General features: G+C 47.6%; 1 protein-coding gene across 1 annotated transcript in view; it reads right to left on the reverse strand.

Annotated features, from left to right (window-relative positions):
- The window catches only part of LOC309567497 (protein spire homolog 1-like), a gene marked incomplete at both ends in the record, with an annotated part of 62,195 nt that extends 54,372 nt beyond the window's left edge, over positions 1 to 7,823 (reverse strand). The window contains 2 exons of the mRNA XM_082272884.1: positions 518 to 549; positions 7,598 to 7,823. Of these exons, the coding sequence (XP_082129010.1) occupies positions 518 to 549; positions 7,598 to 7,823 (258 nt within the window). The remainder of the gene's footprint in view (positions 1 to 517; positions 550 to 7,597) is intronic.
- Between the last annotated feature and the right edge of the window lie 5,052 nt (positions 7,824 to 12,875).

Below are 12,875 nucleotides of genomic sequence, written 5' to 3' on the forward strand. Positions count from 1 at the left end.
ATTGACTTCCAAGATTTTTTTTACAGCAGTTGTGCGTGTCCTCAGTTTATGGGGCGTTACGGGAGGCATTTCCCCATCTCATTCTGCCGCCTGTAGTGCAAATTGATGAGTATGAGGTGGGGGGGGAACGTCCCCTCCGGGGAACGTCCCCTCGTAATTGTGGTGTACTCAATGACGTCAGACATCTCACGCAGGGCAGGCTGGATCTTCTAGGGCGGTAGGTGTGGCAGACAGGAGTGACAGGGGTGACAGGAGGACAAGACAGTGGGAGTTTGGTGGTGAGTTATGGAAGATGACACTAATATTTTCAAGATTTTATATACAATGGATGTGGGGCCTTTTGGTGGGCCTGATTTTTTTTTTTTGGAGGGGGGGGGGGGGGGGCAGCATTTCATTCTAGGACCCAGGCAGCACAATATCTTGGGCCAGCCCTGACGCTACCTTATACTAGAATGCATGTTTTACCACCCTCATAAATGTGTTTGGAAGGTATGGCGAGAACAAAGCTGATGGTTACCTTTTCTTCTGATTGACTTGCGCCCACCTTACCTAGAAGGCACAGAACACATTGTTAGAAGAGCATGTTACATTACAGATTACCTTCAATAAAACAGATTAACAGCATTAAGCCTAAAGCAAAACATGCACAACCATTTAAAATACTCTGGAAAATACTGAACAAGACAACATCCTAGGCTGAAGATTTATCCCCCTTCCTGACCAGGCAATTTTTTGCTATTCAACACTGCACTGCTTAAACTGGTAATTGTGCAGTCATATTGCACTGTACCCAAACAATTTATATATTTTTCACACAGCTTTTTTTGGTGGTATTTGGTCAACAATAAGTGAAAAAAAAAAAAAAAGACCGAAATTTATAAAAAAAAAATAAACGTACTTTCTGCTACAAAATTTCAATAAAATACTAATTTTATCTAGCTGTATGATTAACATCTTATTCAATAAAAATATTTTGGAACAAAAAAAAAATTCCAATAAAAAATATATAATTTGGCCAAAATTATTCTGCTCAGTCTGCTAAAAAAATCCCAAGTGTATATTGATTGGTTTATGTGAAAGTTATCGTGCCTACATACTATGGGGTAAAGGGGCTGTGGCGCCAATTTAGGAAAAAAAAAAAAAAACACACAGAGGTATCGCACTCTGGATTTAGACCTGTTCACGTTCCATGCACACATGTACCACCGTTCAAATAACTAGAACATGGTCTCAAACACTACTGCTGGCCAGAGAAGCCATAGTACTGCTTGATGAAAGGATACTAAAACTTCTGAGTGACGGATGTTGGCAAGCTACAGGTTTTCAATGCCCAAACAATTCAGCTCTACACTGATGCCTTCCTAAAAACTGGTGGTTTCCACCAAATACAGCAGTAATCCAGATAAACCCAACATCTTTGGTATCATCAGGGCTTTTTTCAGGGGGAACGCGGGGGAACGCAGTTCCGGCACCTCCAACACTGAATGCATTTAAGTGCAAGGGATGCTGGGGTGTGCTGGAAGGTCTATTGATGATGGCCGCTGGGGGATCTATTTTTGTATGAGGGTCTATTTTTGCTGGAGGAGCAGGGCTTTTTTTCAGCGGGAACACAGTTCCGGAACCTCCTGAATGTATGCAATGGCAAAGGGGTGCTGGGGTCAGTGGGGTGAGCTGAAGGGCCTATTGATGCTGGCTGCTGGGGGATCTATTGTTGCTGGGGCAAATCTATTGTTGCTGGAGGGCATTTTGTTGTGGGCGGGGTTATTGTTGCAGTGGAGGATTGATTGTTGCTGGGGGATCTTTTGTTGGGGGGGGGGGGGGGGAGGTCTATTTTTGCTGATTCCAGGGGATCTATTTTACTGCTTTTTTTGTTACCATTATCGAATCCTATACAAAATACTTAGCACAACAAAATGATACTTGGTTCTGTATTCTCTAAATTAGCTGGTGCTGGGAGGTACAGTTGGTAGGAGGTGGAACCAAGGGACGGTGCTGGGAGGTGGGTAGGGAGTGTAACCAAGGGATGGTGCTTGGAGGTAGGTAGGGGGTTGAACCAAGGGATGGTGCTCGGAAGTGGGTAGGGGCGGAACCAAGGGATGGTGCTCGGAAGTGGGTAGGGGATGAACCAAGGGATGGTGCTCGGAAGTGGGTAGGGGGTGAAACCAAGGGACGGTGCTTGGAGGTGGGTAGTGGGTGGAACCAAGGGACGGTGCTTGGAGGTGGGTAGTGGGTGGAACCAAGGGGCGGTGCTCGGAGGTGGGTAGTGGGTGGAGACGATGGGTGACTCAGAAGTGGGGAGTTCCAGCACCTATTCTCTGAGAAAAATAAGCCCTGTGGAGGAGGAGCTATTGTTTCTGGGAGGGATCTTAAATTTCTGGGGAGCTAGGAGGGATCTATTGTTGAGAGAGGTCTATTGTTGCTGGCTGCTGGAGAATCTAATGTTGCTGCTGGAAGTCTATTGTCGCTGGGGTGGATCTATTGTTGCTGGGGGTGGTATTTTGTTGTGGGGGGGGCATTGCTGTGTGGGTGATCTCTTGTTTCTGGGGGGTCCATTGTTGCTGGCTGCAGGGCATCTCTTTTGCTGCTTTTCTTGTTATAATTAACAAGTTCAATACAAATTACTTAGCACCACAGAGTGATACTTGGTTCTGTGGTCTCTAAAAGGGGCGGTACTGGGAGGTGGGACCAAGGGATGTGCTTGGGGGTGGGTATGGGGCAGGGACAAGGGGCAACTCAGAAGAGGGAGTTCCTGCACCTACTCTGAGGGAAAAAGCCCTGGGTATCATACCTCACATTTTAGTTTTCTTTAAGTCTTAGTGAATTTAATATAATTTAGTTTGTTATTAATAGACCCTGCCAATGACAGCATTTCCTGTTGCCTTTCAATGACATTGTCAGTCTACCTTGCACACATGACTAGGGTAGGACCAAACCGCCCATTACCCTCCCTGGCAAACCCAAACCTCTTCAAAAGTTTCCAGTAAATAACCAGCTCAGACATTAACCACTTGTCGACCGCCGCACGACTATCTACGTCGGCGGTCAGCCCCTCACAGGCAAACTAACGTAGGGCTACGTTGCTTGCTTGTGAGGGTCTAGGGAGCGAGCGCGCGCCCCCGGGGGCGCGCTCCCGCTCCCGCGTGGTCACGGACCCCCCCACGCGTGTGACCAGCGGACCCGATGTCCGCCGGTCACTCGGCGATCGGTGGGGGAGAGGGAGAATGTCAGGCAGCCTGTGTAAACAAACTGCCTGTCATTCTCCTCGCTGCAAAGACACTGATAAAACGGATCTGGTATGTAGATCCGTTGATCAGTGTCCTTACAGCTAGAGCCACAGCCAATCACAGTAGAAACCACGCCCCTAGGGACACACACAGCCCCTCCCTTCCAAATAAAGTTAACCCCTTCACTACCAGTGTATTTTTACAGTAACAGTGCATATGTATAGCACTGATTACTGTAGAAATGTCACTGGTAACCCCAAAAGTGTCAAAAATGTCAGTCAAGGGTCCGATCTGTCCGCCGCAATGTCGCAGTACCGCAAAAAAAAAATCGCAGATCGCCGCCATTACGCGTTAAAAAAAAAAACAACAAAAATGACAAAAATCTTTCCCTTTGTTAGTAAACGCGATAACTTTTGCGCAAACCAATCAAAATACGCTTTTTGCGATTTTTTTTTACCAAACATAGGTAGCATAAAACAAATTGGCCGAAAATTTTTAAAAATTTTGATTTTTACATTTTTTTTTGGGGGAATTTCATATAAAAAAATGTGAAAAATATTGTTATTTTTGCAAAATTGACGCTCTTTTTTTGTTTATAGCGCGTGATCAAAAAATCGCACAGGTGATCAAATACCACCAAAAGAAAGCTCTGTTTGTGGGAAAAAAAGGACGTCAAATTCGTTTAGGTACAGCGTTGCACGACCGCGCAATTGTGCGTTAAATTCACGCAGTGCCGAATCGCAAAATACCCCCTGGTCGGAATGGGGGTAAAATCTTCCGGGGCTTAAGTGGTTAACTTGTGTTAAATGCCCATAGCAGCCCTTTATTAAAAAATGAACACCAAGCAACTCTAATAAAAGGGAAGTGTGGATTTAAAAAACAACAATCATACCCACCTAAGTGGATGCAGCATCAGTTTGATGGTGCACCTGTCCCCCCCGCCACCTCTAAGGCTGAGAACTGAAGGATCAAAGACTGCTTATCACTCAGTGAAGAGTGTTAACCGTCAGTCACTGCTCTGTTCCTCCAGGGCTCAATGGAGCACCAGACTATGCAGGAGTTGGGAGAAGCTGGCTCAGGCTCTCAGCGGTGCAGAGGCTGAGCCAGCTGCTAATCATCTGGGTGGATCCTGACATTGTCGGGATCCCTGCAGAGCCTGGACCAGCTCTGGGACGTCAGCCAACAGAGGACTTTAGCCTGTCAGCTGAATCGCAGTCACAGGTGTAAAGAACTAAGTGCACTCCTGTGACCCAGAGAAGAAGTATAGCCAAAAGAGCTTTGGCAATACTCCTTTAAGAGCCGGTTCACACTACCGCGACGAGAAAGTTGCCCCATGAAGGAGCGACTTTTTAGCGAGACTTGGAAGAGACTTGGAAGAGACTTGGAAGAGACTTGGAAGAGACTTGGAAGAGACTTGGAAGAGACTTGGAAGAGACTTGGAAGAGACTTGGAAGAGACTTGGAAGAGACTTGGAAGAGACTTGGAAGAGACTTGGAAGAGACTTGGAAGAGACTTGGAAGAGACTTGGAAGAGACTTGGAAGAGACTTGGAAGAGACTTGGAAGAGACTTGGAAGAGACTTGGAAGAGACTTGGAAGAGACTTGGAAGAGACTTCTTCCTGGAAAGTCTGATAACAAGTCGCTTGAAAATAGATAAGGATCCACTTAGGAGCGACTCCCATTGAAGTCTATGTGCACAAGTTGGATAGAGGTCGCCTTGTAGTACAGGAACCTTTTCTGACGTCGGTGCGACTTCAGTAGTGCATATTAAAGCGGTAGTATCCCGCTTTTTGACACTTTTACCTACAGGTAAGCCTATAATGAGGCTTACCTGTAGGTACAAATAATATCTCCTAAACCGGCATGGTTTAGGAGATATTTACAGTGCATGCAGCCGCGAGCGGCGCATGCGCTCTGAAGGTCCGGGGGGACCTTCAATTATCTTGCCGGGAGCTTGCCGGAAAAATCACTCCCGCGCGCATGCGCGGGAGTGACGTCATCGCGGCTCCGGCCAATCGCGCTGGAGCCGTCTCTTCCGGCCAATCACCGCGCCGGAGCCACCGAACCCGGAAGAGACGGCGAGGGATCATGGCAGCGCCCGCAGCGATGTCCGGGGGTCCGTGTCGGGGCTTCGTTCTAAGGTAAGTTACACATAATGGGCTAGTATGCGATGCATACTAGCCCATTATGCCTTTGTCTTGCAGGTTTTTTTTTTTTTGTTTTTTTTTGTTTCTAGGGTTTACAACCGCTTTAAGACGGCTTTCATTCATTTACATTGAATTTGTGACGACGAGACCTGGGGCGACTTGAGGGCACACAAGTCGTGTCCCAAGTCGGAGTAGTGTGAACCGGCTCTAAGGGTTGCAAGTCTTTGAAGGGACAACAAACCTAATTTTATGTATCGGCATAATTTCTTGAATATATTAGGCCCCCAGCAGCAACAATCCACTTCAAGGACAACCTCAAGACAAGCTGTAGATGCATCCTATGACCCTAAATTCCCAGGTCACTACCAGTTACCCTCAATGAAATGGAGAATATACCAAAGATGGGTCCCCAGTCATTTTCTAATTTGAATCCCTTTAATGCCCCCAAAACACTTACCTAAAGCTGTGACTCCCAGAAACTCAGACAAATATGCACACTAAGGTGGGTGGGAGGGACTCACCATGTGAGAATCTTGAACTTTCTCTCAGACCAAACCTCAAGCCCCCTCTAGACCACACCAGGATAACGGTCCCCTTCAAACATAGGACAGTTAACCTCTGGGCACGTAACTTCCTGATTAGCCTGGTCATGTAGGCCCTATACATCGTTGCCTTTATTCTTTGTCCTGGGCCCATCTTTCAGTTGGCCATTGGCGGTTAGATCAGATAGGCAGACCACTGGTCAACTGAAGGAGACTATAGCAGGCTCAGGGCTTTTTTTCAGCGGGAACGCGGGGGAACGCAGTTCCGGCACCTCCAGTCTGAATGTATGCAATGGCAAAGGGGTGCTGGGGCCAGTGGGGTGAGCTGAAGGGCCTATTGATGCTGGCTGCTGGGGGATCTATTGCTGCAGGGGTGAATCTATTGTTGCTGGTGGGCATTTTGTTGTGGATGGGACTTTTTTGCAGTGGAGGATTTATTGTTGCTTGGGGGAACTATTGTTTGCTGGGGGGCTATTGGTGGGGGGGGGGGCTACTGTTGCATGATAGGATTTATTGGGGGGGTTGTTGCAGGGGAGGATTTATTGTTGCTGGGGGGCTAGTGTTGGGGGGGGACCTACTGTTGCAGAGTAGGATTTATTGGGGGGGGGGGGGATTGTTGCAGTGGATGATTTATTGTTGCTGGGCGGCTAGTGTTGTTGGAAGTCTATTGTTGCTTATTGCAGGGGATCCATTTTACTGTTTTTTTCTATTGTTGCAGGGGAAGATTTATTGCTGCTGGGGGGCTAGTGTTGGGGGGGGCTACTTTTGCAGGGTAGGATTTATTGGAGGGGGATTGTTGCAGGGGAGGATTTATTGTTGCTGGGGGGCTAGTGTTGGGGGGGCTACTTTTGCAGGGTAGGATTTATTGGGGGGGTTGTTGCAGGGGAGGATTTATTGTTGCTGGGGGGGCTAGTGTTGTTGGAAGTCTATTGTTGCTTATTGCAGGGGATCTATTTTACTGTTTTTTTCTATTGTTGCAGGGGAAGATTTATTGCTGCTGGGGGGATCTATTGTTGGAGGGGGGGGTCTATGGTTGCTGATTCCACGGGATCCATTTTACTGCTTTTCTAGTTATTAACAAATTCCATACAAATTACCTAGAACCACAACATGATACTTGGTTCTGTATTCTCTAAAAGGGGGGTACTGAGAGGTGGGCAGAGGGTGGAACCAAAGGACAACGCTCGGAGGTGGGTAGGGAGTGGAGACAAGGGGTGACTCAGAATAGGGGAGTACCTGCACCTATTCTCGGAGAAAAAGCCCTGAGCAGGCTAATACAAAAACAAAAAACTAAAAAAGTTACAGTATGCCAAGTCAAACAAAATCTAATTAAACCACAAACTTTGATGCACTAAGAGCCCATTCACATTAGCGCGACTTGTCAGGCGACTTGTCAGCCTGACAAGTCGCGGTCGGTCGCGGGCCATTTAGTACAGGACCCGTTCTAATAGGAGAGACAAGTCGCTCCGACTAAGAAAAAGGGTCCTGTACTACTTTGGGGCGACCTCAGAGCGACTTGCATAGACTTCAATTATGTGAAGTCTCTGCAAGTCGCGCCGAAGTCGCGGTGCACGCGACTTCACAGGTCGCCCGCTGAAGTCGTGTCGCCTCAATGTGAATGGGCTCTTAAAGTCCAAATGTCAACAGAACACTTATCTGGAGATCACAGCTTACATATCACTTACCAGCAGACTGAGCAAAAGAGACGGCTCCATCCTGGTGAATAAAGATGCTCTCCACTCCACGCAGCACTGGCAGCGCCCCAGAAACCTTCCCGATCTGTTGGCATTTATAACTACATTGGTAAAACAGAGCCCAGGCCTGCTCCTCTGTGATGGCTTGTCCTGAATTCTTCAGAATCTCTTTCAGCGTCACTTTGTGCTGAGGCTCTGAGGAGCCTCTATCAGTCATTGCTCATGTATCCCCTTCAAGGGTCTCAACCAAACTTCCAAAAGCCAGAAAATAGCTCTACAGTACATCAGAGGCCAATCATGAGGCTTCCACCAAACCTGAGCCTTTGCCCCTTCCTGCCTATTGTAGGGCCCACCAGGCACAGCAATCTGCACTTTCCAATCAGCTCCAATTAGGGCCCAGAGTCTTAACCCTGTGATGCCCTTCTGCACCACAGAGTGGCTGAATGTGCAGGTGATTACATAAGGACTTCTAAACTGGAGATGTCCATTACACTGTGGTTAATATTAAAGAATTGTCACAGATAAGTCCAGCTTGCCAAACTTATGTTTAACCACTTGCCTACTGGGCACTTTTACCCCCTTCCTGCCCAGGCCAATTTTCAGCTTTTAGTGCTGTTACAATTTGAATGCCAATTGCACCATCATGCAACACTTTACCCAAAAAAATGTTTGATCGTTTATTTTCACAAATAGCGAATTACATTTGGTGGTATTTATTCACCGCTGGGTTTTTATTTTTTGCTAAACAAACAAAAAAAGACCAAAAAAAAAAATAATTTTTCAAAATTTGTTATAAAATTTTGCAAACAGGTAATTTTTCTCCTTCACTGATGTGCGCTGATGAGGTTGCACTGATGAGGAGGTACTGATGAGGCTGCACTGATAGCTGGCATTGAAGGGCACTGAAAGATGGCACTGATAGGCAGCACTGATGGGCACTGATAAGGCTGCATTGATGAGCACTGATGAGGAGGATGAGGTTGCACTGATGAGGAGGCACTGATGAGGCTGCACTGATAGCTGGCATTGAAGGGCACTGAAAGATGGCACTGATAGGCAACACTGATGGGCACTGATAAGGCTGCACTGATGGGCACTGATGAGGAGGATGAGGTTGCACTGATGAGGAGGCACTGATGAGGAGGCACTGATGAGGTTGCACTGATGAGGAGGTACTGATGAGGCTGCACTGATAGCTGGCATTGAAGGGCACTGAAAGATGGCACTGATAGGCAGCACTGATGGGCACTGATGAGGAGGATGAGGTTGCACTGATGAGGAGGCACTGATGAGGCTGCACTGATAGCTGGCATTAAAGGGCACTGAAAGATGGCACTGATAGGCAGCACTGATGGGCACTGATAAGGCAGCACTGATGGGCACTGATAAGGCTGCACTAATGGGCACTGATGAGGAGAATGAGGTTGCACTGATGAGGAGGCACTGATGAGGCTGCACTGATAGCTGGCATTGAAGGGCACTGAAAGATGGCACTGATAGGCAGCATGAATGGGCACTGATAGGTGACACTAATGATGATTAGGCACTGATAGGTGGCACTGGTGGGCACTGGTGGGACCGATAACAGAAGCCAGTTATCAGCTTTCTTCTTCTCTCCTCATGGACGGCGTGAGGAGAGCAAAGCCAATAACCGGCTTGTGTTTATATCCTGTGATAAGCTGTCATTGGCTGACAGCTGATCACATGGTAAAGGGCAGCTGTGCTTGGTTCTTTACCCGGATCTGTGATGAGCCGAAGTCCAAAGGGGGTGCGCGGGCAGCGCAATCACGAAAGGACGACCATGGACGCCCTCCCGGCATTGGAAGCCGTCTTTTGGCTATAGCACGGGTGGAAGGTAGTTAAAGTAGTTGCAAACCATATTTGAACATTTCGTTTGATAAAGCTCTGTGTATCTTTGTTTTCATAATGTTTTAATTATGCACTTCAGCGATGGCTGCATGGCATTTATCAAGATGGGTTTCCTGATGGCGACAAGAGCAGACCATGCCTGTCGAAATAACCACTTGTAGTCTCCATTATAAGCCCGTGTTACAGGGTGACACCCAGGGGGGCAAGTCCAGTCAAGTGGTCCATTGAACCATCGAATTAGCTCACCATCCATGCCAACCTGGTTTTATAACGGATATTGATGTTATAAAGCAAGACACATAAGGCAATGCAATGTGGTAACATAATTTAAGGTTAATAGCAACAAAGGAGGTTTAACAAAAATACATGACATTACGCCAGGCGGGGCCTAGGAAGCTCCTGTCAGGCAGAGATCACTCTGCCTGACAGGGAAGTGACTGTGTTAGTATTGATCCGGCCGGATTTAGGAGCGTACTTTGCACACTCATACCACTCCGCTACAGCTATGCAAATATAGTATTGTGTAGTGGTGACTGACAGCTGTATACAGTGTCTGGCCCCTACATTAATCCAGCCCTTTTTACCAGTTTTTAGTGGCCCGGGGGGCAATTGCCACCCTGCCCCCCTTCCCAGTCCTTCCCTGGTGACAACGCAGGAACACACTTGGAAGACAGGGACAGAGTGTTGTCACCCTATAACAGGAAGTGCCTGGGAAAGTATCTTCATGGCAGGATCACCAGGGGCTATTTTATTGAAAGCTGAAGATTTAAATTTATTGAAAATGGCTTTTGAAAGGAGAATAACCTGCTAAAGCTTATATGAGATTTTACTGGCTGGTTTTACAGCTACTTTAAAGGCATAATGCACCATTTGTTAAAAAAAAAAAAAAAATAATAATAATAATAAAAAATGCACCCATATCAAATAAAGAAAAAAATGTGCATTTATTAATTATTTGCATTGTAGCCTGCAAAGCATTGCAGCCACAATCAGTGTCAGGCTCTTGTAGACTATGCTAGCCCTCTGCTTTTGCCTGGCTTGGATACTTCTGAGTCACGGACCCATAAGAAGCATGCTGCAAGTGAAAGTCAGAGAAAAGATACAAATCCTTCTCCCTACACTTGTTCCAGGTTAGTTATACATTCAAGAACAGGAGGTGCCTCTGGACGGGACTTTAAGGGCCTTCAATAAATGTATAAAGATAACATAGTAGGACGATAATCAATACAACCAAAGTAGTTATACAAAAATACAAAAATTAATTAATAATGTTTTATTAAATAATCAATTAAAAACAGGAAGCTGATACAAATGCATAGATACTAGGAGCACGAAAAGGCAAACCATCACAGCATTGAACATGGTGATTGGTATACAGAAACACCAATGAACCCTGTAAGGACACCCAATAGTCCTCTGCTTTTGCCTGGCTTGGATACTTCCGAGTCGCTGACCCATAAGAAGCATGCTGCAAGTGAAAGCCAGAGAAAAGATACAAATCCTTCTCCCTACACTTGTTCCAGGTTAAATATTCAGAAGGCATTGAAAGCCGAAGCATAAGAATCTCAATCAGGGAATTAACATCTTCAGAAGGCAAGGCCACAGATTGCCCATGACAGGTTCCCTTTAAAAAGAAGGTGGTTTTGGGAGGAGCGGAATTTCTGGTGCACCCCTGTAACTTCCTGTCGAAGCCCCCGTTCACATTGACTGCGGCTTTGAAATTGTGTGACATCACCTGGTAGCGCACAATTTTACAGCCGCATCTCAGTGCGACTTGGGGTGCAACTTCGAAGACATCTTTGCTGCTTCATTCTCAGATGTCTATTGAAGTTGCACTAAAATCGCTAAAATGTACTACTTCTTCAAATCCGCGCAGCACCGGCAGCTCATCGATTTGAACACTGCCATGGCTGGCAATTGGGTACGACTACCCATGCGATTGGACCTGTCAAATCGCTCCAATGTGAACGAGGGCAATAGTCCTTCATTAGAAAGTGTAATCTGCTAGTGTAACCTCCCTGGCCCCCATCACGGTTGACGAGTTGCTAGCCACGGTGAAGTCCCTCCCGGACGGGAAGGCTCCCGGCCCGGACGGCTTCACTAAAGCGTATTACGTCAAATTTTTCCCCCATCTCCAAACGCACATGTGCACTTTTTTCAACAAACTGGCTGAGGGCGGTCGCCTTCCCCAGGACATGTCCTTAGCGCATATCACCGTTCTCCCCAAGGACGGCCGGGACCACACTGTGCCACAAAATTACCGCCCGATTTCACTTTTGAACACGGACCTGAAGCTCTTCGCTAAGATCCTGGCGAACAGGATGAAGTCCCTGATTCCCGACATCGTACATCCAGACCAAACAGTGTTCGTCATGGGACGGGAAGCTAGGGACAACTCTGTCCGTGCCCTCCATCTCATTCATTGGGTCCGCACCCGGTCCCCTCAGCCCCCCTACTTGCTGCAGTCGACGAACGCGGAGAAAGCTTTTGATCGGGTGGCTGGATCTCTGCCTTGTATCAGTCCCCTTTGGCCCAGGTTAGGGTCAATGGCTGCCTCTCCGATCCGTTCCCCATCCGAAATGGCACGCAGCAGGGCTGCCCCCTGTCGCCCTTACAATTTGCTCTGACCCTGGAGCCCCTGCTTCGCAGGGTGCGGGCGAACGTGAACATTGAGGGGGTTACTGTGGGTTCCACGGAGCATAAGCTTTCCGCATACGCGGACGACGTCCTGTTCCACGTAACGGAACCAGTCACCTCGCTGCCCAATCTGATGGCGGAACTCTCGGAGTATGGTAAGCTGTCCAATTTTCAAATCAACTATTCTAAGTCAGAGATCCTGCCCATCTCCATACCCCCGTCTATGGCTTCGTCGCTGCGGCCCTCTTTCCCCTTTTCGTGGACAATGTCCTCTATGAAATATTTGGGTGTCCACCTCACCCCCTCCCTGGACTCCCTATACGCTTACAATTATGTCCCCTGCTATGGCGGATCCGTGCGGATCTTGAGTCATGGAATAGGTCCTCCTTTATGTGGGTCAGCCATACTAACATCCTTAAGATGGCCGTTCTCCCCAGAGTGTTATTTCTCCTGCAGATGCTCCCTGTGCCGTTCCCCTGGCGCTTCTTTACTGAACTGAAGAGCCTCTTTATTGCCTTTGTGTGGGGGGGCAAGAGACCTTGGATAGCTGTTGCTTTGTTGCAGAGGACAAAAAGTGACGGGGGCCTTGGCCTGCCTAACGTTTTGCAATACTATAGAGCTGTGGCTCTCCAACGCCTATTGGACTGGCGGTTTCAAACCTCCTCCAAGATGTGGGTCTCCTTGGAGAAGACGGTGGCTGGCAGGAACCTGGCGTATGCCCCGTGGGTGCCCACGGAGAACTGTCGCACTGGGCGTCCCCTCT

Source organism: Pelophylax lessonae, assembly GCF_965119305.1.
Source record: "Pelophylax lessonae genome assembly, chromosome: 11".
Classification (NCBI taxonomy): domain Eukaryota; kingdom Metazoa; phylum Chordata; class Amphibia; order Anura; family Ranidae; genus Pelophylax; species Pelophylax lessonae.